Source organism: Trachypithecus francoisi, unplaced genomic scaffold (genome assembly GCF_009764315.1).
Source record: "Trachypithecus francoisi isolate TF-2019V2 unplaced genomic scaffold, Tfra_2.0 Lachesis_group11, whole genome shotgun sequence".
In the NCBI taxonomy this organism is placed as follows: Eukaryota; Metazoa; Chordata; class Mammalia; order Primates; family Cercopithecidae; genus Trachypithecus; species Trachypithecus francoisi.
In genome coordinates, this window is record NW_022681456.1 from 124,990,110 (window position 1) to 125,017,721 (window position 27,612).

At 48.3% G+C, this 27,612-nt stretch overlaps 1 protein-coding gene across 6 annotated transcripts; it reads right to left on the reverse strand.

Moving 5' to 3' along the window:
- LRRC23 (leucine rich repeat containing 23) lies at nt 1–27,612 on the reverse strand. Of its 6 annotated transcripts, none has more exons than XM_033222999.1 (8): nt 26,845–27,612; nt 7,769–7,943; nt 7,574–7,683; nt 6,883–7,136; nt 5,790–5,920; nt 3,621–3,757; nt 596–899; nt 1–56 (listed from the first exon to the last, which is right to left on the reverse strand). In XM_033222999.1, exons 2-7 carry the CDS (start codon nt 7,892–7,894, stop codon nt 620–622), a joined length of 1,038 nt encoding a protein of 345 aa, XP_033078890.1. In that variant the 5' UTR covers nt 7,895–7,943; nt 26,845–27,612; the 3' UTR covers nt 1–56; nt 596–619. The 6 variants fall into 6 exon arrangements, with proteins under 6 accessions (XP_033078890.1, XP_033078889.1, XP_033078888.1 ...); XM_033222998.1 differs by lacking the exon at nt 26,845–27,612 and adding an exon at nt 8,628–8,798; XM_033222997.1 differs by lacking the exon at nt 26,845–27,612 and adding an exon at nt 8,456–8,710.

Below are 27,612 nucleotides of genomic sequence, written 5' to 3' on the forward strand. Positions count from 1 at the left end.
GAGACGGAGGTTGCAGTGAGCCCAGATCATCATGCTATTGTACTCCAGCCTGGAGACTGAGTGAGAACCAAAGTAAATAAATAAAGCCTCTGCCCTATCTAAAGTGCCTGGCGGCCATCCTCATCTCTTCAGTCTCCTTCTGCCTCACTCTGCCCTCTTTTCTTCCCCCACCTCTATGTCCTGTTATTTTTAGCTCAGATTTTTTGTGCAGGATCTTCCTCTCCTGCTTCTCTCCTAGGTCCAGCTGCATACACCACCAACCTTCCCCTGCAGCCCCTACCATGCACCCACACCTGTCCTTTCCTAGCGTACTTCACTCTGTGCAAGGTATGGCTGCCCCACCCCCACCAACTCCTCTGCTGGCCACCCCAATTCTTTTCACTTACTCTTCTGGCCTCCTAAGCCTTTCTCAGCTGGTCCCAGCCCCACGGTTCCCTTTTCCTCTCCTTGACTCCTAACCCTGCTCTCTCTAAGGGTTCTGCTTGTCTGATGCTTTCCTCCCCCACCTCCTTCTGCAGCAGCTTCCCCTCTTGCCTCTTTCCCTACCTGCCCAGCCCTTGGCCTCCTCCCACTGCCTCCCTGCAGGCTTCCTTACTATCTTTAGAGGCTAGAACTGCTGCTAGATCAATGACTGTTCCGGTTCCAGGTCACGCTCGGGCTCAGGCTCCTGCTCCTTCTCCTTGTCTTCCTTCAGACTCTGTCGAATCTCATCAGCCTCAGCCCGTTCCTCCTCCTCATAGAATTCCTTGTCCAGGCGTTCGAGGTATGGCATCTGCACCAGGGCCTCCTGGCGGTAGTTGGTTTCCTCCGTGCATGGGTTATCGAGCAGCACCAAGGCTCGCAGCTTGGGTAGGTCTCGAAGCTTGGCCAGCTCCCCCAAGTTGGCCACCATGTTGCCCCTGCCAGTGTGGTCAGGAGGGGTTCACGCAGGAATAACGGGCTTTGGTTGCCAGTTGCTAGGAATGGGGCCTCTGGGGGACTCTGCTACTGAGTTCCCGTTTCCCTAGAAACACTGAGGACTAGCCTGCCAAGCCTTGCCAGATTTACTGCAGAGGTGCTGTGCAACCCCACTCTGGTCCTGCTTCTGCCCTTCAAGGAATCCCTAAGTGCCATATTCTACTCTGTCATGTGTTCATGTGTTCTTCTGGTGCAGCAAAGCTAGGCCACAACCCTGTCTTGTAGCTGGGGAGGAGAGGGCAAATTTTCTTCACAAGGAGACACTTTTTCTGTGATCACACCTAAACAGAAGGTAGAAGGTAGGACCCAGCCTGGGCAACATAGTGAGACCCTATCTCTACAAAAACTAAAAATAAAAAAATTAGGTGGGTGTGGTGGCACACACCTGTAGTCTCTGCTACTTGGCTGAGGAGGAGGGATCGCTTGACCCCAGGAGTTTGAGGTTACAGTGAGCCGAGATCGAGCCACTGTACTCTACCCTGTAGGACCTAGGTCAGTGGACAAGGAACTGGGATCTAAGCTGGAGTTTAGGGTGGTGGGTGCTCTGTTGGTGCTCCCCACAAAGGGAACCTAGGGCTACAGATGAGTTGGAGCCTCCCAACCTGGAGAATAAACTTCATCTCCTAATGTGCCTCATTATATGATACTCTGTATTTATTTTTTTATTTTTATTGAGATAGGGTCTCACTATGTCACCCTGGTTGGGGGTGCAGTGGCATGATCACAGCTCACTGCAGCCTTGAACTCCTGGGCTCAAGCGATCCTCTCACCTTAGCTTCCCAAGTAGCTCCAGGCACGTGCCACCACACCTGGCTAATTTTTAAATTTTTTGTAGAGACTGGGTCTCACTATGTTGCCCAGGCTGGTCTTGAATGCTTGGCCTCAAGCAGTCCTCTTGCCTTGGCCCCCCCAAAGTACTGGGATTACAGGCATGATCCACTGTGCCTGGCCTTTTATTTATTTTCACGTTCTGGCTTTAAGCCTTTATGAAATCATATTTAAGTGTTTCAGCCTGATCTCATGGTCGTGCTGAGCCTCACGCAGTGTTTCTCACCAGGAGGGCTACAGGCACTTTGTACTGGACTCTGCCTTGCATTGTTGGATGCTTAGCATCTCTGGCCCCAGAGGCACCTCCCAATCATTGAAACATCCTCACCCCCCTCCACACACACATCCGACTTACTCTCAAAACATCCCCATTTAACAGCCACTCAGGAAGGGGCCATCACGCCTGTCGAGATCATTAACAGGAAGATGGCACATATACACACCCCATCAGATCTGTGTGGCAGAGTTTATGAATAAGAGATTGCCTAGGGGGTCAGGATGAGAGTTGGGGCTTCCAGATGCAACCACCTCTCCCAACATGGAGATGCTCTTTCCATTGCCAGCTCAAGAATCTGGTCTTGTTGACTATGGAAAGAGGCAGTTTCCTTACATGTTTGCTTAAAGACACACACATAAAGTCCTCCATCCGACAAGAGTGGCTGATGTTCAGTGCCTTTCTACCAAAAGATTTTCTTACAAATGTCCTTCTCTCCTCAAATCTGAGCACATCTTGTGTTTTATATCAGTAAAAAGGTCATCCCTTACAGGTGGGGCTCAGGAGAAGAGAGGCAGGAAATGGGAAGGTGAATTGGGACCACGGAAATGGAGAAGGGCAGTGGAAACTTATTTAGGATAGGGCGAGGAAAAAAGAGTTGGAGCCAGACTGTGAGCCCCTTAGGAACAGGAATCACCTCTGATTCCTTTATTTCTTTTAGAGACAGCTCACTCTGTCACCCAGGCTGGAGTGCAGTGGCACAATCATGGCTCACTGCAACCTTGAACTCCTGGGCTCAAGTGATCCTCCTACCTCAGCCTCCTAAGTAGCTGAAATCACAGGTGTGCACCACCAGGCTCAGTTAATTTTTATTTTTAATTTAATATTTTAATTTTTATTTAATATTTTTGGTTTTGTTTTTGAGGCCGGGTCTGGCTCTGTCACCTACTCTGGAGTGCAGTGGCTTGATCTCAGCTCACTGCAAACTCCACCTCTAGGCTCCAGCGATCCTCCCGCCTAAGCCTCCTGAGTAGCTGGGATTACAGGTGCTTGTCACCATGCCTGGCTAATTTTTGTATTTTTGGTAGAAACGGGATTTTGCCATGTTGCCCAGACTGCTCTCAAACTCCTAGGCTCCAACGATCTGCCCGCTTCAGCTTCCCAAAGTGCTACAACTACAGGTGTGAGCCACCATGCCCAGCCATTATTTTTACTTCTGTAGAAACATGGTCTTACTATGTTGCCCAGGCTGGTCCTGAACTCCTAGCCTCAAGTGATCCTCCCTCCTAAAGTGTTGGGAGTACAGGCATGAACCACCATGCCCAGCCTCTGATTCCTTTAAATGTCCCCAAAACACAGCACAAGGCCTGGCACATAGCACATTCTCAATAACTGTGGATTGAATGAATACAAATTCAGGGGTCACAAGCTATAAGGGACTTAGTGTTGCCACTCAGTGCAGAAGGAAGTAAGGAAAGCCGGGGTGAGGATCAGGGAGGAGGATGAGGTGAGTATCCAGCTGTAGGCTAGGACTGGGGAATTGGGCCAGGGAGGAACACAGACTCAAAAGCTGCACCTGGTCAGGGGTAGGGACAAGGTGGGGCTTGGAGGGGGTGCATACCTCAGGTTGAGGTACTGCAATGATTTCATTTCCCTGGAGAAGCCACTCAGAGTGTCAATCTGGTTGTCTCGAAGATGCAAGGTGGTGAGATTGCTCAGGTCCTCCAAGCCTTCCACCTTCTTCAGCATGTTTTGGGCCTAGACCCCCAGGGCACAGTGGATTGATTGAGAGGGAGCAGGGACAGGGAAGAAAGAGAAGTCAAAATGAGATGAAGCAAAAGAGGAAATCCAAGATGTCGAGAGGGAGGAGTGGAAGAAGGGAGTGGGGATGAGTAGAGATCAGTATAGAAAGTAAAGAAGTTCAGGAGCAGCTGCCATCCCAGAGAAAGGTCAGCAGTAACCCACTGCCACTCACCCCCAAAGCCACTTGGGATGGAGGAGATGCTTCAACCCACTCCCCACGCGGCCCAGGAGCCCCCATGCCACCACTGAGGATTGCCATCAGCACCATCCCAGAATAACGAAGCTTAAGAGTCTAAAAGACTAAATATTTCGGTGGCTTCCTGTGGTGTTATTATATATGATTTTCATCCACAGTCCCTAGCTTATAACTCCCATAATAGCCCTTGTTGCAATCTTTTGTTATAAAGTTGGGTGTGCTGGGTCTCAGGGGCAGGTCTCAGGAACCTTCTCCTGCTGTCTTTTCACCTGCCCCAAGGGAAGGCTCTAATCTTTCCCCACTTCTCCCTCTTTCTGGTTGTGTGTTTTTTTTTTTTTTTGAGACGGAATCTCGCTGTCGCCCAGGCTGGAGTGCAGTGGTGCCATCTCGGCTCAGTGCAAGTTCTACCTCCCGGGTTCACGCCTCTCTCCTTCCTCAGCCTCCTGAGTAGCTGGGACTATAGGTGCCCGCCACCACACTTGGCTAATTTTTTTGTATTTTCAGTAGAGACAGGGTTTCACCGTGTTAGCCAGGATGGTCTCGATCTCCTGACCTCGTGATCCACCCTCCTCAGCCTCCCAAAGTGCTGGGATTACAGGCATGAGTCACCGTGCCCGGCCTCTTTTTTTTTTTTTTGAGATGGAGTCTTGCTCAGTCTCCCAGGCTGGATTGCAGTGGTGTCATTTCAGCTCACTGCAAACTCTGCCTCCTGGGTTCAAGCGATTCTGCTGCCTCAGCCTCCCGAGTAGCTGGGATTACAGGCACATGTCAGCATGTCTGGCTAATTTTTGTATTTTTAGTAGAGACAGGGTTTCACCATGTTGGCCAGGCTGGTTTTGAACTCCTGACCTCGTGATCCGCCCGCCTCAGCCTCCCAAAGTGCTGGGATTACAGACGTGAGCCACTGTGCCCTGCCTGATTGTGGTTCTTAAGACCCTCCCCAGAGAGAGCCTCCCCAATTCCCTGGAGGAAGGAATACTAGTATCATGAAGCTTCCATGGAAACCCAAGAGGACTGGGTCCAGAGAGCTTCTGGGTAGCTGAACACATGAAAGCTTTTGGAGGGTGATGCACCCAGGAAGGACATGGAGCACTGCACCCATTCCCCCATACTTTGCCCTATGCATGTCTTCATCTGTGTCCTTTGCCCTTGCAATAAACTGATAAAAAGTCACTCCAGAAAATTAATTAAATCCAAAGAAGAGGTCATGGGAACCAGCTTCATGTTGAAGCTGATGTGTCAGAAGTTCCAGAGGTTTGGACTTGCAACTGGTGTCTGCGGACGGTGTGGGGGTCACTCTTGGGAACGGAGCCCTCAATCTGTGGGATCTGATGCTATCCCCAGGTAGATAGTGTCGGAATCGAATTAGAGATCACCCAGCTGGTGTCTACTACTTGGTGTATGGGGAGAAACCCCACACCTTGGGCCCCGGAAGTCTTAGGTCGATGATTGCTGTGGTGGTTAGTGCAAGAGCGGAAGAAAAACCTAATCTGAGAGGAGAGTTTTCCTAAAACATTTCCACAGCCTGATGTTTGTACCTCAGTTATGGTGCATTTTGCTGCTACCTGTATCAAAGTAAATTATCTCTGTATTGTCCACATAGTACATATTATCAGCCCTGCTAGGTGGCTCTGTATCTCCACAGTATCTGGCACCAACTATGGGCTTGATAATAATACCAGTTATTATCATAATGATGAAGTTAGTAGCTGAGCCTACTAGAAAACAGGCATCCTGACCCCCCAGGACAGTGCCCTCTTCCCTGCACCACCCTATGACCCAGTGAGTTACCAGGTAGAGGTTCTTCAGCTTAGGAAGATTGATCCCCAGGGTGCTTTCCAGCTGATTCCCCCGAAGCTCCACTGTGTGCAGGCTGATCAGCTTCTGGCGGTCCAGACCTGTCACCATGTGGATTCTGTTCCCTGGGGAGGAGGGTTTCAAGCACTCAAAGGGCCACTCCAAATGTTCAGCATTAGAGCCTGAATTTGGGAAGCCTCTAATCACCCTACCCTGGACATTCGCAAAGCAGGGTAGTAGTGAGGAAGGACAGCTCCAGACTTAATACCTCCAGAGCCCTGGGGCAAGTGGTGTGGTAGTCCAAGGTCCTGATGGACATATCCACCTAAGCAAGAGTGAACGAAGCAGCTGACATGTCTAATTCCCTCTCCTTCTTCAACTCTTTGCTCAAATGTCATCTTCTCAGATGGATTGACAAACCAATCCATTTGACATTGCCACCTGTGTCCCCCATTCCTCTTACTCTGATCTATTTTTTCCAAGGCACTTGTCTCCTTTTAACATGCTACATGAATTTACATATTGTGTTTGTTGTTACTTGGACATCTCTCTCAACTAGAAATATAAGCTATATGAGAATAGGGACATTTCTTGTCTTATTCGCTCCTATATGGTTAACATGTAGAACTGTCATAATGAATCATATTGCATATCTGAATGAATGAATGCAGACTGCCATGTGCCATAGCCAAGGACCATACTGCCCACTTCTGTTGGCCTCAGGCTAGGAAGCAAAGAATCTTGTGTAGTCCATCCTAAGACCCACCTTGGCCGGGCGCAGTGGCTCAAGCCTATAATCCCAGCACTTTGGGAGGCCGAGACGGGCGGATCACGAGGTCAGGAGATCGAGACCATCCTGGCTAACACGGTGAAACCCCGTCCCTACTAAAAAATACAAAAAAACTAGCCAGGCGAGGTGGCGGGCGCCTGTAGTCCCAGCTACTCGGGAGGCTGAGGCAGGAGAATGGCATAAACCCGGGAGTCAGGGCTTTCAGTGAGCCGAGATCCGGTCACTGCACTCCAGCCTGGGCGACAAAGCGAGACTCCGTCTCAAAAAAAAAAAAAAAAAAGAAAGAAAAACACCCACCTTTGAGATTCAGGGTTTGAAGACGAGGATGAGAGATGCCTTCAGTGTCAGTAATCTGGTTATAAGCAAAACTAGCAATCTGCAGGTAGGGCAGTTCATTCAGCTGGGCACTTCGCAGCCGATTGCCATCAGCCTTGAGCCAGAGCAGGTGGGTGAGGTAGTTGAGTGGAGACAGGTCTGTCAGGTGGTTCTCAGAAACATCCACATAGCGCAGATGGATGTAGGAGCGCAGCAAGTAGATGTCTGTCAGGTCCCTAGGAGATGGAAGAGGGAGAAGGAACCAGGTTTAGGGTGAAGAACCCAGCGAGGACTGGCAGAGTTGCTAAAGCAGAAGGCTTATAATGGGGAGAAGAACGGGCAACACATGGTAGGCGAGAAGAAGGGTAAGAGAAGGTAGGTGGGTTCTTAACAGTGGGCAGAAAGACCTGTGTCTGTGAAGGACAGAGAACTCATACTCTGAAAGACAAATGAGGGAATCCAGCAGGAATCCCCCCATATACTCTCAGTCTCCAATTCCCCAGGTCAGCTTTGATAGAAGTCTCAGAGCTCCTGAAAAGTAAATTTTGTCCTTCCCTTTCCACTAGGCATGAGAAGGGTCAAACTCTCAGCCAGAACACCCAGGAATGACAGTGGGAAAGGAAACAGGGGCCCTACAATCTCACAGTCCTCATCTGGTCCCCCCACAACGCACCTCTCTTTAACCTCCAGCTTGACATAAGCATGAGCCAGCCCACTGCCTGTCTTACAGAGCAGAGAAAGCCCTTCCTTCATCATGTCCTCCGTGAGGGGCGTGGGCAGCCACTGCAGGTGAAAGTGGAGTAAGGCATCCCTCCCCTGCCCAACCCCACCCCTCAGCCCTAGGACCCCTCCTTGTCCAGGCTCTCACTTCCTCAGGGAACTCTTCCCCCTCTTTTCTGTAGTCCTCCCCCTCCTCTGTCTCCTTCTCGTCCTCTTCTTTCTCAAAATCATCCTGGTCTGGCTCAAAGTCTTCTAGATCATCTTCATCTGACATCTTTCTTCCCTCCTGAAAGCTCTGAAGTCAGATAAGCTCAGTCTTCCTCCTAAGAAAGAAGGTCTCCTCAGCTTCTGCCAGCCTTCAGCTCCTTCATCGTCATTGACACGTGCCACTCCCATCACCCCCATCACTTCTGACCCACCAACTCTAGGCTTCTTCCCTCATCCCTGTGAACATCTCATTTTGACTCTCAGCCCCCACTTCACACTTTTCACTGAGGACCCCCTCCCTTCAGGATGTCACCCACACCCCCAGGCCTTTCCTGTCCTTCACAGTGGCTCCAGCTCTCCTCCAGCAGCCCAGTGTCCCTATTTCCTGGGCTTCCCTCTCCCCCATTCTTCCCACCTCCCCCTTAAGCCATGCGCTCCACTCTTCCCTACCAAGTCCTCTCCCTCCTCTCCTCTTAGCTCCCATTGTGCCATCCCTAATCCCTGCTCCATTCATTTCTTCTACTTTTCCCTCCCCACTGGACCAATTTACTTGGGCCCTCTGGTACACCAGCCTAAAGCGCAGTCTCCAGCCCTCCCACTCAATTCCCCTTAGCAAAGGGGCTCAGACCCTGTTTCTGCTCAATCAGAAGCAGTTCTGGAGAGGCCCTAGGTCCCGAGAGGGAAGGAGTGTTTAGCAAGCGGGCGAGGGGAAGGAGGGGTTGTGTACTGCTGTTATGGCAACGAGGGCGGGGCACTTGGCTACTGAAACTCGCCACCGTTGAGCGCAGAGCGGCGACTACCTGATGCGCAAATCAGCCGGGGAGGGGATTGATCAGTAGTTGCCTGGTTACCAGGCCAATTTCCCAGTCCCGGGAACCCGGATGAGGCGCGGAAAGGGCGTCGGGCCGCTAATTGGTTGAGGACAAAAAAAATGGCCAGGGCTGAGAAGAGAGAAGAGAGAGGGCGGGGCTAGTCATTACGTCACCCAAGACCTTAAAGGGACCCCGGACATCTTCAATGCAAAAGTATTGTGAATTTAGAAAAAACTCATCCTTCGAAGAAAAAAGGGCGGGGCTGCGAGGAAAAGCAAGAAACACCAAGATAAGGGGTCTTTTCCCCTTCCCCCTATAGTTTCTGCTCATTAATTATTTTCAGGTAGACCTTTGGAAGGTGGCTTGGTACAGCGGAAGGAGCCCAGACACAGGTATCTTAAGAACTGGGTTGGGGCCAGGTATCTTAAGAACTGGGTTGGGGCCGGGCGCGGTGGCTCAAGCCTGTAATCCCAGCACTTCCGGAGGCCGAGACGGGCGGATCACGAGGTCAGGAGATCGAGATCATCCTGGCTAACACAGTGAAACCCCGTCTCTACTAAAAAAATACAAAAAACTAGCCGGGCGAGGTGGCGGGCGCCTGTAGTCCCGGCTATTCGGGAGGCTGAGGCAGGAGAATGGCGTAAACCCCGGAGGCGGAGTTTGCAGTGAGCTGAGATCCGGCCACTGCACTCCAGCCTGGACGACAGAGCGAGACTCTGTCTCAAAAAAAAAAAAAAAAAAAAAAAAAAAACTGGGTTGGAAGGCCGGGCGCTGTGGCTCAAGCCTGTAATCCCAGCACTTTGGGAGGCCGAGACGGGCGGATCACGAGGTCAGGAGATCGAGACCCTCCTGGCTAACACAGTGAAACCCCGTCTCTACTAAAAATACAAAAAACTAGCCGGGCGCGGTGGCGGGCGCCTGTAGTCCCAGCTACTCGGAGGCTGAGGCGGGAGAATGGCGGGAACCCAGGAGGCGGAGCTTGCAGTGAGCCGAGATCGCACCACTGCACTCCAGCCTGGGCGACACAGCGAGACTCCGTCTCAAAAAAAAAAAAAAAAAACTAGCCGGGCGAGGTGGCGGGCGCCTGTAGTCCCAGCTACTTGGGAGGCTGAGGCAGGAGAATGGCGTAAACCCGGGAGGCGGAGCTTGCAGTGAGCTGAGATCCGGCCACTGCATTCCAGCCTGGGCGACAGAGCGAGACTCCGTCTCAAAAAAAAAAAAAAAGAACTGGGTTGGAGTCTTGGCAGATCTGCATTTACTAACTAAACGTACCCAAAACTCTTTCTTATCTGTAGATCAGCTTAACTATATCAACTGGCAGGGATCCAGTATGAGTTATCCTGGACTGGTTTGATGCAAACCTTTTAGTGGGTGGAAGGCAGAAAATTCAACATCTGCCCCCTAAAATACTCCTGATCCAACGTTGTTATATCAGTAATCAACAGGAACTGGAATAGCCAAACCTAGGCACTCAGGCCTGTCTGACGTGTTGAAGAAGTTGAAAAAGATGTTGAGATGCAATAAATATTTCTGAAGAGTTTGTGCGAGACATTATGTCAAAGGTCTTTACAACTGATATTTAATCTCTGCAACAGTCCCGTAAGACAGACATTTGAAAGAAGAGGATACTGAGGCTCAGGGAGGTTAAGATGACACAATTCCTGCCTGGGTAAAGGGGGATGTTACCAACCTTGTTGTGGAATCTAATGTAAATGAAACAATCAGGTAACCAGGTAAGATGGCATGTGATTCATTGTTAAATTGTGCCTACAGACTTTATATAACATCAGAGTGGTCTGATGGAAGATGTGGTGGGCAAGAAATCAGGAAGTATTATATTACCTCCTGCCCAGGCCAGCTTGGAGGAATGTAGTTAATAGGCAAATCTGTTTACTTGGTGTCATGGAACCAGTAGGGACTTTAAAGTCAGAGACACCAGCTTCAAAACCCATCTCTACCACTTAATACCTATGGTGTTCTTCAGCAGGTTATGAAATCTTACTGAGGTCTAATTTCCACACTTGTGAAATGGGAATTAAAATATCCACCTGTAAGGATTGTTAAGGGATTAAAACAGATAATGTGGGTAAATCGCCTTGCACTTAGTTGACCCTTAGTAAACATTTTCCTGCTCCTCCCCACCCCTGGCCTGTGTCCTCGGTACAGGGGTTGCTGTGAGGAAAAGGAAATAATAAATATGAAAGCACTCTGAAGAGTTAGATGTGCTATACAAATGAAAGTTATTGTATTGTCGGAGTGTGGAGAAGGGAAAAATCCATGTGGTTTGAGGTAGTCAAAAGAAATGGATATGATTTTCCTTAGCCAAGAAGACAGAGAAAGGCACATTAGATGGGAATAAAAGTTGTGATGTAAGGGTTAGGAATGTGTCCTTGAACACACACTTGTTTTTTTTTTTTTTTTTTGAGATGGAGTCTTGCTCTGTCGCCCAGGCTGGAGTCCAGTGGCGGGATCTCGGCTCACTGCAAGCTCGGCCTCCTAGGTTCACGCCATTCTCCTGCCTCAGCCTCCTGAGTAGCTGAGACTACAGGCGCCCGGCTAATTTTTTTGTATTTTTAGTAGAGACAGGGTTTCATCGTGTTAGCCAGGATGGTCTCGATCTCCTGACCTTGTGATCCACCCGCCTTGGCCTCCCAAAGTGCTGAGATGACAGGCATGAACCACCGCACCCAGCCAGACTTTTGTTATTTTGTTTTTATTTTTGTTTTGAAATAAGAGTTTCCCTCTGTCGCCCAGGATGGAGTGCAGTGGAGCAATCATAGCTTACTGCAACCTGTGCATCCTGGGCTCAAGCAATCCTCCCGTCTCAGCCTCCTGAGTACCTGGGACTACAGGTATGCGCCACCATGCCCAGTTAATTTTTTTGTATTTTTTGTAGAGACAAGGTTTTGCCATGTTGCCCAGGCTAGTCTGAAACTTCTGGGCTAAAGCAATCCGCCCGCCTCGGCCTCCCAAAGTGCAGGGATTATAGGCATGAGCCGCTGCGCCCTGCCACGCTTTTGTTAAGCACTTAATCTGTCCCCGGCTCTACATGCTTGGCCCTCGGGGACAGTAAGCACGGAAGTCCTTATCTTTTATGTTCAAGAGGTGTACAGTTCAGTGACAAGGTTAAATACCCAAGTAATTCAATATAAAGAGACATGTTGTAATAATCACACCAAACTTTTTTTTTTTTTTTTTTGAGACGGAGTCTCGCTCCGCCCAGGATGGAGTGCAGTGGCCGGACCTCAGCTCACTGCAAGCTCCGCCTCCCTGGTTCACGCCATTCTCCTGCCTCAGCCTCCCGAGTAGCTGGGACTACAGGCGCCCGCCACCTCGCCTGGCTAGTTTTTTTGTATTTTTTAGTAGAGACGGGGTTTCACAGTGTTAGCCAGGATGGTCTCGATTTCCTGACCTCGTGATCCGCCCGTCTCGGCCTCCCAAAGTGCTGGGATTACAGGCTTGAGCCACCGCGCCCCGCCACACCCAACATTTATAAAGGTTTTACTGAGTGCTAGGGATCACTGTATAGTATATGCACATACATGACACCATATATTTGGGGCAGAGATTTCAAACACAGGAATCACCTGTGGTAATGCTTGGAGAAGAAAGAGCTCAATGCCTGTGCAGAGAAAGCAGGTGGTTCTACTGGCTGGAACAGTAGGTGCAGTGGGGGTTTGGAATATGGTAGAAGCAGTAAACAGACTTGGATCACACTGAAGGATCTGGACTTTATCCTGAAAGCTGTGGGGAGCCATTGAAGGTTTTATTTTATTTGTAGTTGGCAAGGACTGAAGTTACACTGTGTAATGAGAGCTAGATACTCCACAACATCCTTGATATTTTTCCCCCATTGGCTGGTCTAGATAGTCTCTTTCAATTATAAAAGTAGTATTTAGGCTGGGTGTGGTGGCTCACGTCTGTAACCCCAGCACTTTGGGAGGCCTAGGCGGGTTGGATCACCTGAGGTCAGGAGTTCGAGACCAGTCTGGCCAATATGGTGAAACCCCATCTCTATTAAAAATACAAAAAATTGGCCGGGCGTGGTGGCTCAAGCCTGTAATCCCAGCACTTTGGGAGGCCGAGACGGGCGGATCACGAGGTCAGGAGATCGAGACCATCCTGGCTAACACGGTGAAACCCCGTCTCTACTAAAAAAAAAAAATACAAAAACTAGCCGGGCGAGGTGGCGGGCGCCTGTAGTCCCAGCTCCTCGGGAGGCTGAGGCAGGAGAATGGCGTAAACCCGGGAGGCGGAGCTTACAGTGAGCTAAGATCCAGCCACTGCACTCCAGTCCGGGCGACAGAGCGAGACTCCGCCTCAAAAAAAAAAAAAAAACAAAAAAACAAAAAATTAGCCTGGGTGGTGGCGCCCCAATCCCAGCTACTCCGGAAGCTGAGACAGGAGAATCACTTGAACACGGGAGGCCGAGGTTGCTGTGAGCCGAGATCGCGCCACTGCACTCCAGGCTGGGCAACAAGAGTGAAACTCCATCTCAAACAACAACAACAGCAACAACAACAACAAAAATACCAGGCGTTGTGGCTTGTGCCTGTAATTTCAGCTACTTGGGAGGCTGAGACACGAGAATCTCTTGAACCCGGGAGGCAAAGGTTGCAGTGAGCCAAGATTACGCCACTGCACTCCAGGCTGGGCAACAGATCGAGACTCTGTCTCAAACAAACAAACAAACAAAAGGCCAGGAGCTTTGGCTCACGCCTGTAATCTCAGCACTTTGGGAGGCCGAGGTGGGCGGATCACCTGAGCTTTGGAGCTCAAGACCAGCCTGGCCAACATGGCGAACCCTGTCTCTACTGAAAATACAAAAATTCGCCGGGCGTGGTGGTGGGCATTTGTAATCCCAGCTACTCCGGAGGCGAAGGCAGGAGAATCGCTTGAACCCGAGAGGCAGAGGTTGCAGTGTGCTGACATCACACCACTGCACTCCAGCCTGGGCAATAGAGTAAGACTCAGTCAAAAAAAAAAAAAAAAAACACACACACACACACGTATTTTTTGATTAGATTAGGGTTTTTTTTTTTCTCTAATTATTCAATTCTAACACGTCTTGGGCTTCTTTCATGTCACTGAGCATAAATCTCTTTCTTTTCCTCATAGTTGTCTAGTCTTCCATTATGTGAACATACTACCACTTTCCTTTCTTTCTTGTGTTTTTCTAGAGACAGAGTCTCACTGTGAGGCAGGAGAATAGGGTCTGGAGGCAGGGAACCTAAGGCCGAATCATGCTGACTGAATATCAGAGGGTACTCCCTTTTCAAACCCTCCTTTCTCTGTACAGCAGTTGAAAAATGAAAGTACCTCTGATTGGTCCCCTCTCGCAACCAATCAGACTGATAGCAGGCCTACTCTTCATTCTGATTGGTCCCCTCCCACAACCAATTAGACTGGTGGTGGGCCACTACTTTATTTGCATGGAGTGAACCAATGGGAAACCTCTAGAGGGTATTTAAACCCCAGAAAATTCTGTCACCAATGCTCTTGAGCCACTTGCTCGAGCCTGTTCTCACCCTGTGGATTGTACTTTCCTTTAAACTAAATCTCTGCTTTCGGTGAATCACGAGGTTAAGAGTTGGAGACCAGCCTGGCCAACGTGGTGAAATCCCATCTCTACTAAGAATACAAAAATTAGCCGGGCGTGGTGGGGCAAGCCTCTAATCCCAGCTACTCAGGAGGCTGAGGCAGGAGAATTGCTTGAACCCAGGAGCCGAGATCCTGCCACCGAACTCCAGTCTGGGCTACAGAGCAAGACTCCGTCTCAGGGGGGAAAAAATAAAATAAAATAAAATAAATAAAACTCTGCTTTCACTGCCTTGCTTTGTGTGTTTTGTCCAATTCTTTATTCAAAACGCTTAAGAACCTGGACAATTACCCTCAACCGGTAACAGCTGGAGTGCAATCGTTTTTCACAGGCACAATTGATGCAGGGCAGGTGAGCATCCAAATTGGCGATTAGCCCAATAATATTGGCTCATGGTTCTTTCTTGGGCATGTGGTAGAAGTTATAGCTTTATTGAGGATGCAGTTTTACAGCCCCATGCCTGCCCCTACCGAGAAGACCACCCTCTAGGCAGTGTGTGGAGAGCAGCAACTCAGGAAAACGGCTGCAGTCACATTTATACTGACTTTTAATTACATGCAAATTAAAGGGTGGGTTATTCAGAGATTTCCAGAAAAGGGGTGGTAACTTCCAGGTTGTTATGGAAAAAGGCAGTAACTTCCGGGTGTCGCCATGGCAGCGGTAAACTGTCGTGCTGGTGGGCGTGTCTTACGGAGAAGTTCTTTCTGTGCCTCTTTCCAGTTTCAGCCAGTCTTGAATCTGGTCCAACGTCGAGGTCCTGTTTCCTGCCCACAATCATTGTGCACTACAGCCTCAAACTCCTGGGCTCAAGCCATTGACCTGCCTCAGCCTCTCAAGTAGCTGGGACTACAGCTGTGTGCCACCAAGCCTGGTTAGACTTTTAACTGTTCCCTACTGATGGATATTAACTTTAAAAAAAATATTGTATTACAAATAACGCTGTTTAAATCCCCATCGATACATCTTTGCTCTTCTGCATGAGTACTCTGTAGCAGTATTCCTCAAATGTTAATGTGTATAGAAATTGCTTGAGGATCTCATTGAAATGTAGACCTCTCAAGTGATGCTGATGCTCTTGATTCATGGACTACACATTGAGTAATATGACTATGTGGGAAACATTTTTTTTTCTTTCCCAGGCTAGAGTGCAGTGGTGCAATAATCATGGATCACTGCAGCCCCAACCTCCTAAGTTCAGGTGATCCTCCCAACTCAGCCTCCCAGGTAGCTGGGACTACAGGGGTGTGTCACCATGCCTAGCTAATTTTTTGTAATTTTTGTGGACATGGGGATTTCTCCACATTGCCGGGGCTAGTCTTGAACTCCTGGGCTGAAGCCATCTGCCCACCTCAGCTTCCCAAAATGCTGGGATTACAGACAGGCAGAAGCTACCGTGCCTGGCATACATTCTTAGAACGTAGAATTTCTGGGTCAAATGGTACGTACTTTGCCAATCTTAATATGTTAAAAAATAGCTTTTGAGGGCTGGGTACAGTGACTCACGTCTGTAATCCCAGCACTTGTAAGGCTGAGGCGGGCTGATCATTTGAGTTCAGGAGTTTGAGACCAGCCTGGCCAAAATGGTGAAGCCCTTTCTCTACTAAAAATACAAAAATTGGCCGGATGTAGTGGCTCACACCTGTAATCCCAGCACTTGTGGAGGCTGAGGCGAGCAGATCACGAGGTTGGGAGTTCGAGATCAGCCTGGCCAACATGGTAAAACCCCAAGTCTACTTAAAAAAAAAAAATTAGCCGGGTATGGTGTGGCACATTCCTGTAATTCCAGCTACTGGGGAGGCTGAGGCAGGAGAATCGCTTAAACCCAGGAGGCAGAGATTGCGGTGAGCTGAGATCGCGCCACTGTAACTCCAGCCTCGGTGACAGAGTAAGACTGTCTCAAAAATAATAATAATAAATACAAATAAAACAATTAGCTGGCATGGTGACACACGCCTGTAATCCCAGCTACTCGGGTGGCTGAGCTATGAGAATCTCTTGAACCTGAGAGACAGGGGTTGCAGTGAGCCAAGATTGCGTCACTACACTCCAGCCTGGATGACAGAGCGAAACCCTGTCTCAAAAAAACAAACAAACAAGAATCACATTATTCTAACTCTTCTAAAGATTGTTATTTTACAGTATATATATATATATATTTTTTTTTTTTTTTTTTTTTTTTGAGACAGAGTTTCTGTCTTGTCACCCAGGCTGGAGTGCAATGGCACAATCTCAGCTCACTGCAACCTCCACCTCCTGGGTTCAAGTGATTCTCCTGCCTCAGCCTCCCGAGTAGTTGGGATTACAGGCATGTGCCACCATACCTGGCTAATTTTTGTGTTTTTAGTAGAGACGGAGTTTCACCATGTTGGCCAGGCTGGTCTCAAACTCCTGACCTCAGGTGATCTGCCCGCCTCAGCCTCCCAAAGTGCTGGGATTACAGGCATGAACCACTGCGCCTGGCCAGTATTTTTTCTTTTTTTCTTTTCTTTCTCTTTTTTTTTTTTTTTTTTGAGACGGAGTCTCGCTGTGTCGCCCAGGCTGGAGTGCAGTGGCAGGATCTCGGCTCACTGCAAGCTCCGCCTCCCAGGTTCCCGCCATTCTCCCGCCTCAGCCTCCGAGTAGCTGGGACTACAGGCGCCCGCCACCGCGCCCGGCTAGTTTTTTGTATTTTTAGTAGAGACGGGGTTTCACGGTGTTAGCCAGGAGGGTCTCGATCTCCTGACCTCGTGATCCACCCGCCTCGGCCTCCCAAAGTGCTGGGATTACAGGTTTGAGCCACCGCGCCCGGCCTCTTTTTTTTTTTTTTTTTTTTTTTGAGACAGTCTTGCTTTGTCACCAGGCTGCGGTGCAGTGGCATGATCTTGGCTCAGGGCAACCTCTGACTCCCTGGTTCAAGTGATTCTCCTGTCTCCGCCTCCTGAGTAGCTGGGATTACAGGCACCCACCAGCACACCCAGCTAATTTTTCTATTTTTAGTAGAGATGGGGTTTCACCATGTTGGCCAGGATGGTCTCGATCTCCTGACCTCATGATCCGCCCTTCTCAGCCTCCCAAAGTTCTGGAATTACAGGCATGAGCCACCACTCCCGGCCCCAGCCAGTATATTCTTAAATATTACTGTTGAGCCATATATATGATCATGGTGGATTTTGATGAATATCTGCACATCTGTAGTAAAATGTGAGGCTACCTTCATTTTGTTGGTATGGTGAACTTTTTAAGTATCTCACTTTTGAAAAAAAGTTGGTTTGTGTGTTTTCTATGCTTACACATTTTTCCATAGTACCGCAGATCATTTTACTGATTAAATTTGACCCTTTTGACAGAAAAACAGGTCAATGGGTTCCTTGGGATCAAGAAGGGGTTGACTTCTTGATTTTGAGGGAACTGTTGAAAGTGATTCTACAGTTGTTCTATGTCTTGATTATGATATGACTATGCATTTGTCAGAGCTTATACTTAACAGGGTGTTTGTTTTGTTTGTTTGTTTTGAGATGGAGTCTTGCTGTGTCACCCAGGCTGGAGTGAAATGGCACGATCTCAGCTCACTGCAACCTCTGCTTCCTGGGTTCAAGCAATTCTAGTGTCTCAACCTCCCTAGTAGCTGGGATTACAAGCACATGCCACCATGCCCAGGTAATTTTTTTGTATTTTTAGTAGAGATGGGTTTTTGCTATGTTGGCCAGGCTGGTCTTGAACTCCTGGCCTCAAGTGAGCCATCCACCTCAGCCTCCCAAAGTGCTGGATTACGGGTGTGAGCCACTGCAACCAACGAACAGGGTGAATTTTACTGAATGTAAATTCATACTTCAATAAACATGACTTTAAAAACTTTTTTAAAATAGGTACATCATTATTATTATTTTTAGAGACAAGGTCTCACTGTGTTACTCAGCCTATAGTGGAGTGGTGTGATCATAGCTCATTGCACCCTTGGCCCCCTGGCTCAAGCCATCCTCCCACCTCAGCCTCCTGAGTAGCTGGGACTGCAGGTGCGCCTCACCTTGCCAAGATAATTTTTAGCTTTTTTGGTAAAGATGTAGTCTCACTATGTTGCACAGACTGGTCTCGAACTCCTGGGCTCAAGCGATTCTCCTCCCTTGGCCTCTCAAAGTGCTGGGGTTACAGGCATGAGCTACCATGCCCAGTCAGCCAAGTGCAACTGTTAACTGATTATAGCTGTATAACAAATTATCTCAAAATGTAGCAGCTTAAAACAGCAAAATGTATTATCTCAGTTTCTTAGGAATCCAAGAGTGGCCCAGGTGGGTTGCAGTCAAACGGTTGGCTGCAGCTGCAGGTATCTGAAGGCTTGGCTGGGGCTGAAGGATTTGCTTCCAAGATGGCTCACTCACATGGTTGTTGGCAAGACAGTTCCTTACCATCTGGACTTCTCCATAGGACCTGAATGTCCTCATAACATGGCAGCTGGCTTCCCCCAGAGCAAGTGATCCAAGAGAGAAAGAGACCAAGATGAAAGCCACTCTGCCTTTAACTGAGTCTCCAAAGTCACACACCATCACTTCCACTTTATGCTATTCTTTAGATGCCAGTCACTAAGTCCAGCCCACACTCAAGTGGAGGGGAATTAGGCTCACCTCTTGAAAGGAAGAGTATCATAGAATTTGTGGACATATTTTTAAACCACCACACAGACACATTAACTTCTTGTCTCTTGTACATGTTGAAAATATTTTCCTACTTTTTCATTTCACTTTGCTTATAGAGTGTCACCTTACAGAAATTTGATATTTGTGTGTAGTCCAAACTGCCAGTCTCTTGCATAAGGCTTCTGAACTGTGGGTCTGGTTCAGAAAAGCCTTTTCACCCCTAAAGTTATGAAAATATTCTCTTGAATATTTTGATGGTATTTAAATATTTTTCGGTCTTTATTACATCTAGAATAGGTTGGTATACAGTGTGAGGTAGGGGAGCCAAAAGGGGAGCCAATTGTTTTCTACATCATTCATTGATTAATCCCATCCTTCTCTACTGATTTGAAATGCCATCTTTATCATATATATGGGTTTTATTCCTGGACTCTATTATCTTCCATTGATCTCTGTATCTATTTCTGCTCTAGCATCATACTGTCATAACTATTGATTTTAGTATTGATTTTTCTCTATATATCATATATCCTGCCACTTTATTATTTCTTTTTTTTTTTTTTAAGACAGGGTCTCACTCTGTCGCCCAGACTGGAGTGCAGTGGTGCAATCTTGGCTCACTGCAACCTCTGCTTCTATCAAGCGATTCTCATGCCTCAGCCTCCTGAGTAGTTGGGATTACAGGTGTGCACCGCCACGGCCAGTTTTTTTTATTATTATTATTTTTAGTAGAGATGGGGTTTTGCCATGTTGGCCAGGCTAATCTCAAACTCCTGGGCTCAAGCACTCCACCTGCCTCAGCCTCTCAAAGTGTTGGGATTATAGGCATTAGCCACTGTCCCCAGCCTGAGATGGGGTCTTGCTTTGTCACTGAAACTGGAGTGCAGTTTGGGAACACAACTCATTGCAGCCTCAAACTCCTGGGCTCAAGTAATGCCTTGGACTCCCAAGTAACTAGAATCACCTAGTTACCGGGCATGCCACCATGCCCAGATAATTTTTTTTTAATTGTTTTGTAGAGATGGGGTCTCACTGTGTTCCCTGGGCTACTCCCCAATTCCTGGGCTCAAGAGATTCTCCTGCCTTAACCTTCCAAAATGCTGGGATTACAGGCATGAACCACCATGCCCAGACTTCTTTTTTTTTTTTTTTTGAGACAAAATCTCACTCTTGTCCCCCAGGCTGGAGTGCAATGGTGTGATCTTGGCTCACTGAAACCTCTGCCTCCCAGGTTCAAGCAATTCTCCTGCCTCAGACTCCCGAGTAGCTGGGATTACAGGTGCTCCCCACCATGCCCAGCTAATTTTTGTATTTTTAGTAGAGATGGGGTTTCACCATGTTGGCCAGGCTGGTCTCGAACTCCTGATCTCAGGTAATTGCCCACCACGGCCTCCCAAAGTGCTGGGATTACAGCTGTGAACCACCACGCCCGGCCCAGGCCTTCTTTTTCTTTAGAAATAAGGTCTTGGTCTGTTACTCAAGCTGGAGTGCAGTGGTGTGATCACAGCTCACTGCAGCCTTGACATCCCAAGCTCAACCAATCCTCCTACCTCAGCCTTCCAAGTAGCTGGGACTACAAGCACACGCCACTATGCCTGGGTAATTTGTGTGTGCGTATGTCTGTGTGTGTGTGCGTGTGTGTTTTGTAGAGATGAGGTTTTGCCATGTTGCCCAGGCTAGTCTTGAGTTCCTGGGCTCAAGCTATCTCTCTGCTTCAGCCTCCTAAAGTGCTGGGACTACAGGCATGAGCCACCACACCCAGCCCACCTTATTGTTTCTAATAATAGAATAGACTATTGGATAGAGAGAAGTAGAAAAACTCAATATTAATTCTAAAATGTTACTTTAAGTTCTTAAAATAGATAGCAAACGCATATATATATATGGTATATATCTGGCATATGATTCAATGAAGGTAGAAGGATCTTGAAAGTTTAAGAAGCTGAAGATGATAGGTGTATGGAGTAAGGAGGCAGGGATGGAGAGGAAGACTCAACAAGACTCAGCAACTGAATGGACATAGGACATGGAGAAGATGAATATATCCAACTAGTTAGTGGTAATGGAACATTGTATTAGTCTGTTTTCACACTCCTATAATGAACTGCCCGAGACTGGGTAATTTATAAAGAAAAGAGGTTTAATTGATTCACAGTTCTGCATGGCTGGGGAGGCCTCAGGAACTTTGCAATCGTGGCAGAAGGGGAAGCAGGCATATCTTACATGGTGGCAGGTGAGAGTGTGAAAGAGGAACTGTCAAACATAAAACCATCAGATCTCATGAGAACTCACTCACTATCACAAGAACGACATGGGGGAAACCACACCCATGATTCAATCACCTCCCACCAGGTCCCTCCCTAGATGTGGGGATTACGGGGACTACAATTTGAGATCAAATTTGGATGGACACAGAGCCAAACATCCTCATAGAGATGTCCCTTAGGCCACTGGAGACAAGGAGCTAGAGCTGAGTCTCAAAGTTGGCTGATCCTTCAGCTCTACCATGTCTTCCAGGACTGCAGTCCACAGTGCTGACTTCTCCTCTAACTGAGTCTTCTCAGTGTCATATGATGGCTGCACATAGCTATCAGAGACTCAAGTGGGACCACTGACAGTCCTTTCTTACTGCTGTCTCATAAGAGCAAGGAACCATCCACTTTCCAGAAGCCTCTTGATTTATTTTTATGTGAGATAATAACTGTCCATATGAATTGTCCTTTAATACCATTTCTTCAGAATTTTTGTGACTAAATGGAAAGGTTTTTTTTTTTTTTGAGACAGAGTCTTGCTCTGTCACCCAGGCTAGAGTACAGCAGAGCAATCTCGGCTTACTGCAAACCTCCGCCTCCTGGGTTCAAGCGATTTTTCTACCTCAACCTTCCAAGTAGCTGGGATTACAGGCGTTCACCACCACACCCAGCTAATTTTTTGTATTTTTTGTAGAGACGGGGTTTCACCATGTTGGTCAGGCTGGTCTTGAACCTCTGGCCTCAGGTGAACTGCCTGCTTTGGCCTCCCAGAGTGCTAGGATTACAGGCGTGAGCCACCATGCCTGGCCAATGCAAAGTATCTTGACACACGGCTCCTTGCAAATCACTGATACTCAAAAGGCTTTCTTTGTATATCTACTAGCCATAGAGTTTGCAAAACAAGATGTATGTTTGTTTGTGTGCGTATGTGTGTGTGTCCCATTTTTCACATTCAAATTATTATTTTTGAGATGGAGTCTCACTCTGATGCCCAGGCTGGAGCGCAGTGGCACGATCTCGGCTCACTGCAAGCTCTGCCTCCCAGTTCAAGCGATTCTCGTGCCTCAGCCTCCCAAGTAGCCAAGATTACAGGGGATCGCCACCATGCCCACCTAATTTTTGTATTTTTAGTAGAGATGGGGTTTCACCAGGTTGGCCAGACTGGTCTCGAACTCCTGACATCAAGTGATCCACCCACCTTGGCCTCCCAAAGTGTTGGGATTATAGGCGTGAGCCACCACGCGGCCACATTCAAATTATACTCTCAAGATTTTGGTGGGGTGTGGTGGCTCATGCCTGTAATCCCAACACTTTGGGCTGCCGAGGCAGGTGGATCACCAGAGGTCAGGAGTTTGAGACCAGACTAGCCAACATGGAGAAACCCCACCTCTACTAAAAATACAAAAATTAGTGGGGTGTGGTTGTGTGAGCCTATAATCCCAGCTACTCTGGAAGCTGAGGCACAAGAATCGCTTGAATCCAGGAAGCACAGGTTCCACTGAGGTGAGATTGCACCACTGACCTCCAGTCTAGGGGCAACAGAGCAAGAATCTGTCTCAAAAAAAAAAAAAAAAAAACTAACAAAAACAACAACAAAAAAAACAAGATTTTAAGTAGTATCTGTAGTTGTGATGTGCTGGTAAATGTTTAATAAGAGGCTCTCCAGAGAGAACAAAAAGCCCTTGGTTAAGCATTTGCTTATTTCTCTAGTGTAAATACTCCCACCATGGCTGATTTCAAGCTGCAGCTCCCTGAACATGGAGTTGGGAACATGGAGCTGGGAAGAGGTGTACATGCAGAACATAGACCCCAGGGCTGCTGGTGCACAAAGACTGTATGAGCAGGAGAATGAGGCAGGAAATCGCAGGAGGTGGAAGTTGCGGTGAGCCAAGATCAGGCCACTGCCCTCTAGCCTGGGAGTCAAAAATAAAAATTTGAATGTGAAAAATGGGACACACACATGTTTTTTTGAGGATCTGTCTCAAAAAAAAAAAAAAAAAGGCTATATGAGGACTCAGTGAGAAGACAGCCGTCTGCAAGCCCAGGAGAGAGGCCTCAGAAGAAACCAGACCTGCTGCTGACACCTTGATCTTGAACGTCTTCCCTCCTAGGGGAACGATTCCCTGTAATCCCAGCACTTTGGGAGGCCGAGGAGGGGGGATCACCTGAGGTCAGGAGTTTGAGACCAGGCTGGCCAACATGGTGAAACCCCATCTCTACCAAAAATACAAAATGAGCCAGGCATGGTGGTGCATGTGCCTGTAGTCCCAGTTACTCAGGAAGCTGAGGCAGGAGAATCGCTTGAACTCAGGAGGCAGAGGTTGCAGTGAGCCGAGATGGTACTCCAGCCTGGGTTACAAGAGCAAAACTCCATCTCCAAAAAAGAAAGAAAGAAATTTCTGTTATTTAAGCCACTAAGTTTGTGGTATTTTCTTACAGCAGTCTTCACAAAAAACGTAGTAAAATAATTAGAGGCCGGGCGCAGTGGCTCAAGCCTGTAATCCCAGCACTTTGGGAGGCCGAGACGGGCGGATCACGAGGTCAGGAGATCGAGACCATCCTGGCTAACACTGTGAAACCCCGTCTCTACTAAAAAATACAAAAAAACTAGCCAGGCGAGGTGGCGGGCGCCTGTAGTCCCAGCTACTCGGGAGGCTGAGGCAGGAGAATGGCGTAAACCCGGGAGGCGGAGCTTGCAGTGAGCTGAGATCCGGCCACTGCACTCCAGCCTGGGCGACAGAGCGAGACTCCGTCTCAAAAAAATAAATAAATAAATAAATAAATAATAATAATAATAATTAGAAAGTGATGAGTTTTAAGTACGGTTTACCTCTGTTTTTAACTGTTTTTAATATAATTAAATTATAAGCTCATACAATTTTAGGGTGTGGTTTTTTGTTTTGTTTTTTTTGAGACGGAGTTTTGCTCTTCTCGCCCAGGCTGGAGCACAATGGTGGGATCTAAGCTCACTACAACCTCCACCTCCCAGGTACAAGCGATTCTCCTGTCTCAGCCTCCCAAGTAGCTCACATTACAGGCACGCGCCACCACGTCCAGCTATTTTTTTTGTATTTAGTAGAGATGGGGTTTCACCATGTTTGTCAGGCTGGTTGTGAACTCCTGACCTCAGGTGATCCACCGCCTCGGCCTCCCAAAGGGCTGAGATTACAGGCGTTCACGACCGGACCCGGCCCATTTTAGTTTTAATAATGGCCGGTTGCCGGGCGCCGTGGCTCATGCCTGTAATCCCAGCACTTTGGGAGGCTGAGGCGGGCACATCACCTGAGGTCAGGAGTTCAAGACCAGCCTGGCCAACATGGTAAAACCTCGTCTCTACTAAAAATACAAAAATTAGCCGGGCATGGTGGCGAGCACCTGTAATCCCAGCTACTCAGGAGGCTGAGTCAGGAGAATCACTTGAACCCAGGAGGCGGAAGTTGCAGTGAGCTGAGATCGCACCATTGCACTCCAGCCTGGGTGACAGAGCGAGACTTCGTCTCAAAAAAAAAAAAAAAAAAAATGCTGTGTTTAACCGGTTCACGGAATTAATGAAAACTTAACAATCAGCTTTCAAAAGCCTGTACAAGCCAGCTCCAGCACACTACTGCACATTCTAATGAGTTCCAATTTTATTTATTTATTTATTTTGAGACAGAGTTTTGCTCTGTTGTCTAGGCTGGAGTGCAGTGGCGAGATCTCAGCTCACTGCAACCTCCACCTCCTGGGTTCAAGCGATTCTCCTGCCTCAGCCTCCCGAGCAGCTGGGACTACAGGCACGCATCACCATGCCCACTAATTTTTTTGTATTTTTAGTAGAGACAGGGTTTCACCGTGTTAGCCAGGATGGTCTCGATCTCCTGACCTCGTGATCCGCCTGCCTCGGCCTCCCAAAGTGCTAGGATTATAGGCATGAGCCACCACGCCCGGGTTGTTTTTGTATTTTTAGTAGAGATAGGGTTTTGCCATGTTGGCCAGGCTGATCTCAAACTCCTATCCTCAGGTGATCTGCCTGTCTAGGCCTCCCAAAGTGCCGGGATTACAGGTGTGAGCCGCTGCACCCACCCATGAATCCCAAATGTCTATCTCCAACCGAGAACTTTTTTCTGAGCCCCAGGCTCATACATCTAACCTCCCACTTCACTTCTCCATTTACCTGAGGCACAGACATCTCAACTCAACATGTCCAAAACCAAATTCTCGATCTTTTCCTCTAACTCTGCTTTTCTTTCTTTATTATTTATTTATTTGTTTGTTTGTTTTTGAGATGGAGTCTCGCTCTGGTGACCGAGGCTGGAGTACAGTGGCCTGATCTCAGCTTACTGCAACCTCCACCTCCCGGGTTCAAGCGATTCTCCTGCCTCAGCCTCCCGAGTAGCTAGGACTACAGGCGCATGCCACCACACCTGGCTAATTTTTATATTTTTAGTAGAGACGGGGTTTCATTATGTTGGCCAGGCTGGTCTTGAACTCCTGACCTCAGGTGATCTGCCCACCTCGGCCTCCCAAAGTGCTGGGATTACAGGCATGAGCCACCGCACCCAGCCTGCTTTTCTTTAGTGTTACGTATATCACTTTCAGATGCTCAAATCAAAATCCTTGGGTCATCCTTGCAGAACTGCCAAATAGAACTTTTTCTTTTTCTTGTTTTTTTTCTTTTTTCTTTTTTTTTGCAACAGGGTCTTACTCTGTTGCTCAGGCTGGAGTTTAGAGGCACAATCATGGCTCACTGCAGCCTTGACCTCCTGGGCTCAAGTGATCCACCTGCCTGAGCTTCCCAAGTAGCCAGGACTACAGGTGTGCACCAACACACCTGGCTAGTTTTTTTGTAGAGGTGAGGTCTCCCTATGTTACCCAGGCTGGTCTCAATCTCCTGTCCTCAGGGGATCTGACCGCCTTGGCCTCCCAAAGTGCTAGGATTACAGGCATGAGCAACCTGCACTTGGCCTCCAATAGGTCTTGAGTTCTTGAGTTTCACTCTGCACCCTACTGCCTGGCATAGTGTCTAGCACACAGTAAACGGTCTATAAATACTTTTTTTTCTTTTTGAGATAGGGTCTCACTCTGTCACCCAGGCTCAACTATAACAGCGAGATCACAGTTCACTGAAGCCTGGACCTCTCAGGCTCAAGCAGTCCTCCCACCTCAACCTCCAGGGTAGCTGGTATTACAGGAGTGAGCCACTATGCCTGGCCTAAATGTGCTTTTTAAAAAAAAGTAATCAAGAACACCCTCCCTCAATTTGGATTTGCCCTTATAGATAAAATCCCCTTACCTCCCTCCGCTTTGAGAATCACTGCTAAGTAGTGAACAAGTGACAAGCTTCGAAGATACCCTGTTAGGATTAACTAGAAAGAAATAGAGGCTAGGAAGGATGTCAAAAGGAAAACTAGGGCCAGGAGCAGTGGCTCACGCCTGTAATCCCAGCACTTTGGGAAGCTGAGGTGGGCGGATCACCCGTCAGGAGTTCAAGACCAACCTGACCAACATGGTGAAATACCGTCTCTACTAAAAATACAAAATGAGCTGAACGTGGTGGTGTATGTCTGTAATATCGCAGCTACTCGGGAGGCTGAGGCAAGAGAATCGCTTGAACCAGGGAGGTGGAAGTTGCAGTGAGCCAAGATCACGCCACTGCACTCTAGCCTGGGCGTCCGAATAAGACTGTCTCAAAAAAAAAAAAAGGGAAAACCAGGAAAAATTTGGATATTTAAAAAAATAGCAAGGAGAGACAAAAGAGCATTTACCTTTGTAATAGGTGTGCTACTTCACGCTGCAGTTTCTTTCTCATCTTTTTGAAACGGTCTTGCTATGTCATCCATCCTCCTAGAGTATTCACAGGCGCGATCATGGCTCACTGCAGCCTCGACCTCCAGGGCTCAAGCAATCCTCCCGCCTTAGCCTCCTGAGTAGCTGGAACCACAGGCATGAGCCATCGCGCCGGCTACCATACAGTTTCTAGCACAACCTGGGTGTCTCCCACTTCTAACCTCCCTCCTAGGGGAGAACAAAATGATTCTCTCCCAGTGGAGAGTCCCTAGACATACCACTAAGATAGAAGAAAGAGGGATGGGGAAGGAAACATTTTGGGGCTGATGCAATGGAACCCTTTAAAACGTAAAGAACTTTAGTAGGTAAGCCTCAGTTAGGAAATTTCCCACAAGCACTCGGTCCATTCCACGCTCTTCTGGAACCCGGGCTAGAGTCGCCCTCAGCTGCCGGTTTAGCGGCCCTTGCCGCCGAGCACGGACTTTCTTTCAGCCTCTGGTCCTAGTTTCCACCCTGGGGTCTTTGTTCCGGGCCAAAATGTTCCACGCGTGAACGTCAGCGCCGGGGCCGAGGAAGAGATCGGCGGGGACAGGAGCTGCAGTTCAGGAGAAAGCCCTATGGCAGGCTCCTCTTTCTGTAGTGACTAAGGCGTGAACTACTGGGAGGAGGTCCCGCGACGCGTGCGGCCGCCGTGGGGCGCGCGCGAGGCAGTCAGACCGCCCGCCTGCGTCGCGCCCGTTCACTTG

Excerpts from the sequence above, each read along its gene's own strand:
- LRRC23 (XM_033222999.1), bottom strand. The coding sequence starts at position 7,894 with ATGTCAGATGAAGATGATCTAGAAGACTTTGAGCCAGACCAGGATGAT. Across the intron at positions 7,684-7,768 it reads GGGAAGAGTTCCCTGAGGAA|TGGCTGCCCACGCCCCTCAC; the intron begins GTGAGAGCCTGG and ends TTTCACCTGCAG. Across the intron at positions 7,137-7,573 it reads AAGCTGGAGGTTAAAGAGAG|GGACCTGACAGACATCTACT; the intron begins GTGCGTTGTGGG and ends TCCATCTCCTAG.